Source organism: Mustela erminea, chromosome X, assembly GCF_009829155.1.
Source record: "Mustela erminea isolate mMusErm1 chromosome X, mMusErm1.Pri, whole genome shotgun sequence".
NCBI classification, from domain to species: Eukaryota; Metazoa; Chordata; class Mammalia; order Carnivora; family Mustelidae; genus Mustela; species Mustela erminea.
In genome coordinates, this window is record NC_045635.1 from 32,567,158 (window position 1) to 32,570,060 (window position 2,903).

The 2,903-nt window shown below is 47.3% G+C and overlaps 1 protein-coding gene across 1 annotated transcript; it reads right to left on the reverse strand.

Annotated features, from left to right (window-relative positions):
• Positions 1 to 935: 935 nt before the first annotated feature.
• On the reverse strand, positions 936 to 1,738 carry LOC116582782 (ferritin heavy chain-like). The gene has a single exon (XM_032330504.1). It carries the CDS (start codon positions 1,653 to 1,655, stop codon positions 1,104 to 1,106), a length of 552 nt encoding a protein of 183 aa, XP_032186395.1. The 5' UTR covers positions 1,656 to 1,738; the 3' UTR covers positions 936 to 1,103.
• Positions 1,739 to 2,903: the final 1,165 nt, after the last annotated feature.

Genomic DNA, 2,903 nt, shown 5'->3' on the forward strand with positions numbered 1-2,903 from the left:
CTCAGTTACACTGTTACTATTGCCCAGGGCAAGCTTGTCAAAGAAATATTGTGTCATTCCTGTTTCTAAGATCCCACTGTTGCTACTCAGAAGCAACAATTTTTAACATTTGTGTATTTTAATAAGCTAAAAGTTTTCCAGTAAAGTTGAAGACTCCCTTTAATGCCAGCCTGATCCCATTCTTCACTTTTTCCATAGGGACAATCACCGTTGTAAATTGTAAACCCTGTTATTTTATGCTTTTTTAAAAATTTCTTTTAATTTTTTTTAAAGATTTTATTTATCCATTTGAAAGAGATCACAAGTAGGCACAGAAGCAGGCAGAGAGAGAGAGGGACAAGCAGGCTCCTGCCTAGCAGAGAGTCTGATGAGGGGCTCAATCCCAGGACCCTGGGATCACTACCTGAGCCAAAGGCAGAGGCTTTAACCCATTGAGCCACCCAGGCACCCCCTTTTATACTTTTACCATACATATTCACCCACTGAACCCAGGGCCCCAGACCATCCACCTCAGTGCACCACCCCTCTGCCCCCACATTGTTTATTTTATTTTATTTTAAATATTTTATTTATTTATTTATTTGACAGAGATGACAAGTAGGCACAAGAGGCAGGCAGAGAGAGAGGGGGGAAGCAGTCTCCCGACTGAGCAAAGAGCCCAATGCCGGGCTTGATCCTAGGACCTCGGGACCATCATCTGAACCAAAGGCAGAGGCTTAACCCACTGAGCCACCCAGGTGCCCTCCCCCAACATAGTTTTTAGAGGCAAGACTGATTTGTGTTTTCCAGGGTCCTATGTAATATCATCTCCCTCCGCCTCCCGAGATCCTAAGATGCATGTGAATGAGCTTAGGGGGATGGAAGGACTCCTGGATTCCTGTTTTAAAACCTAAAAGGTGAAAGATTTGCATGCAAATCAACCAGAGACCTTTTTTTATTTAGGAACCAAATAACTTTATTGAAACCAAACAATATTTTTATGCCAAAACTGGGAGAAAAGAACTGGAACCTTTTACAGAAGCAATACTGCAATAAGCATGCTCGGCACGGTGATCAGGCCAAGTCACCATGCGGCCTGGGGCTATGGGGAAAACAGTCCCAACTCAGTACTTTTTGTCGCTGTCGCCCAGGGTGAGCTTGTCAAACAGGTACTCTGCCAGGCCGGCTTCGGGGGCCCCCATCTTGCGCAGGCTGGTGACATAGCCCCCCAGCTCTTTGACGGCCTCGACTTGCTCGTGCAGGTAGTGGCTCTCCAGGAAGTCGCACAGCTGGGCGTCGTTCTTGTCGGTGGCCAGCTGGTGCAGGTCGAGCAGGCTCTGGTTCACGCTCTTCTCCAGGTGCAGGGCGCTCTCCATGGCCTTCAGGCCGCCCTCCCAGTCGTCGCGGTCCGGCTTCTTGATGTCGCGGAGGCGGAGGCGGCCCCCGCGCTGGTTCTGCAGCTCCATCAGCTTCTCGGCGTGCTGGGTCTCCTTGCGGGACCGGCGCATGAAGAAGCGGGCGAAGTGCTTCAAGGCCACGTCGTCGCGGTCGAAGTAGAAGGCCATGGACAGGTACACGTAGGAGGCGTAGAGCTCCAGGCTGATCTGGCTGTTGACGGCGGCCTCGCAGTCGGGGTGGTAGTTCTGGCGCACTTGGGAGAGCAGCGGGGTGGCCATGGCTGGCGGCCCGGGCACCAGGGCGAAGGCGAAGGTGGCGCGGAGGCGAGGGCTGCGCGGCGGGCGGCGGCGGGGCCGGGGGCGGTGGTGGCCTCGGAGATTTCCCAGCGTGAATGATGAGAAAGGCAGAAGGCAGACAGGCTCCGTGACAGGTGGCAGCAGCTCTGAGATGGGGCCAGTAGTTGGAAACCGTTACCCGGAACTGGTGGGGGAGGGGGAAGGAGGATCCGTTATGTGGGGGAGGGGGAGAAGGAGGTGAAGGAAAAAGGAAAGGGGCGGGCCACAAGTGCTGAGTTCAGATTCTGTCAGAACCTGCATAAGAGAGGGAAACTGTGCTTAGCACCTGGCTTCTAATGTATTTTTAAGTTTGCATTAATTTTCCTAGTTTGTAAGAAGTTTATCTTATTCTCAAATTGTTCTATAGCAGCCTTTTCTTATTTTATGAACTAATTTTCTTTCCTTAAAATTTTGAGAGTATGTTGCAACTCCATTATCTTATTCTCAAATTGTTCTATAGCAGCCTTTTCTTATTTTATGAACTAATTTTCTTTCCTTAAAATTTTGAGAGTATGAATTTAAATTTTTTGGTGAAATTTTCTGTTTCCTATATATTATATCTGTTTTCCCCCAAATATTTCTTCTTGCTCATCATGATTTTCTCTTTTAATCTTGTCAAGCACCTGCCAAACCTTTGTTTACTTATATTTAGGAATAAGTGACTTGTTTAATTAACCTAGGTAATTAGCAAAGATCTGACCTGTAGTTGTGATGTTCATTTCACCAATATGCTTCTCAGAATGGAAGGTCAGGGTGTGTTAGTTATTCAGTGGTTTTCTCCTTTGTGGGCATAAAGTATGGAGCTTGGATAGGGACCCTCCCTTTTACCAAAATAAATATATTCTTTACATTGGAAGAGTAATTTTTTTCCTTCTGGGTAGGTATGTCCTCTTGTTTCTCTCCTGTGAAGATCTATAGTTGTCTTAAGCTCATTCACTGTCTTTGGAGTGTATTTTGGGAGACTAAAGGTGTCAGATGAAACAGGTGCTTACTTCCCATGGTAAGTAAGGGTGGGGGGCAAAGCGGGGCAGGAAAGAGGGGCAGGAAAAATAGGTCTGCTGTTCACAGAATAGCTCTTCCATCTCACAGCTGATCCTGGAGCCTCTACATTGCTGCAATTTCATTTACTCTGATAAATTCAGAGTTTCTCTGAATATAAACACTTTTTCTACTGCAGGTGTTGCAACTTCT

Bases quoted from the DNA above. Each gene is read 5' to 3' on its own strand.
- LOC116582782 (XM_032330504.1), bottom strand. From the start codon at position 1,655: ATGGCCACCCCGCTGCTCTCCCAAGTGCGCCAGAACTACCACCCCGAC.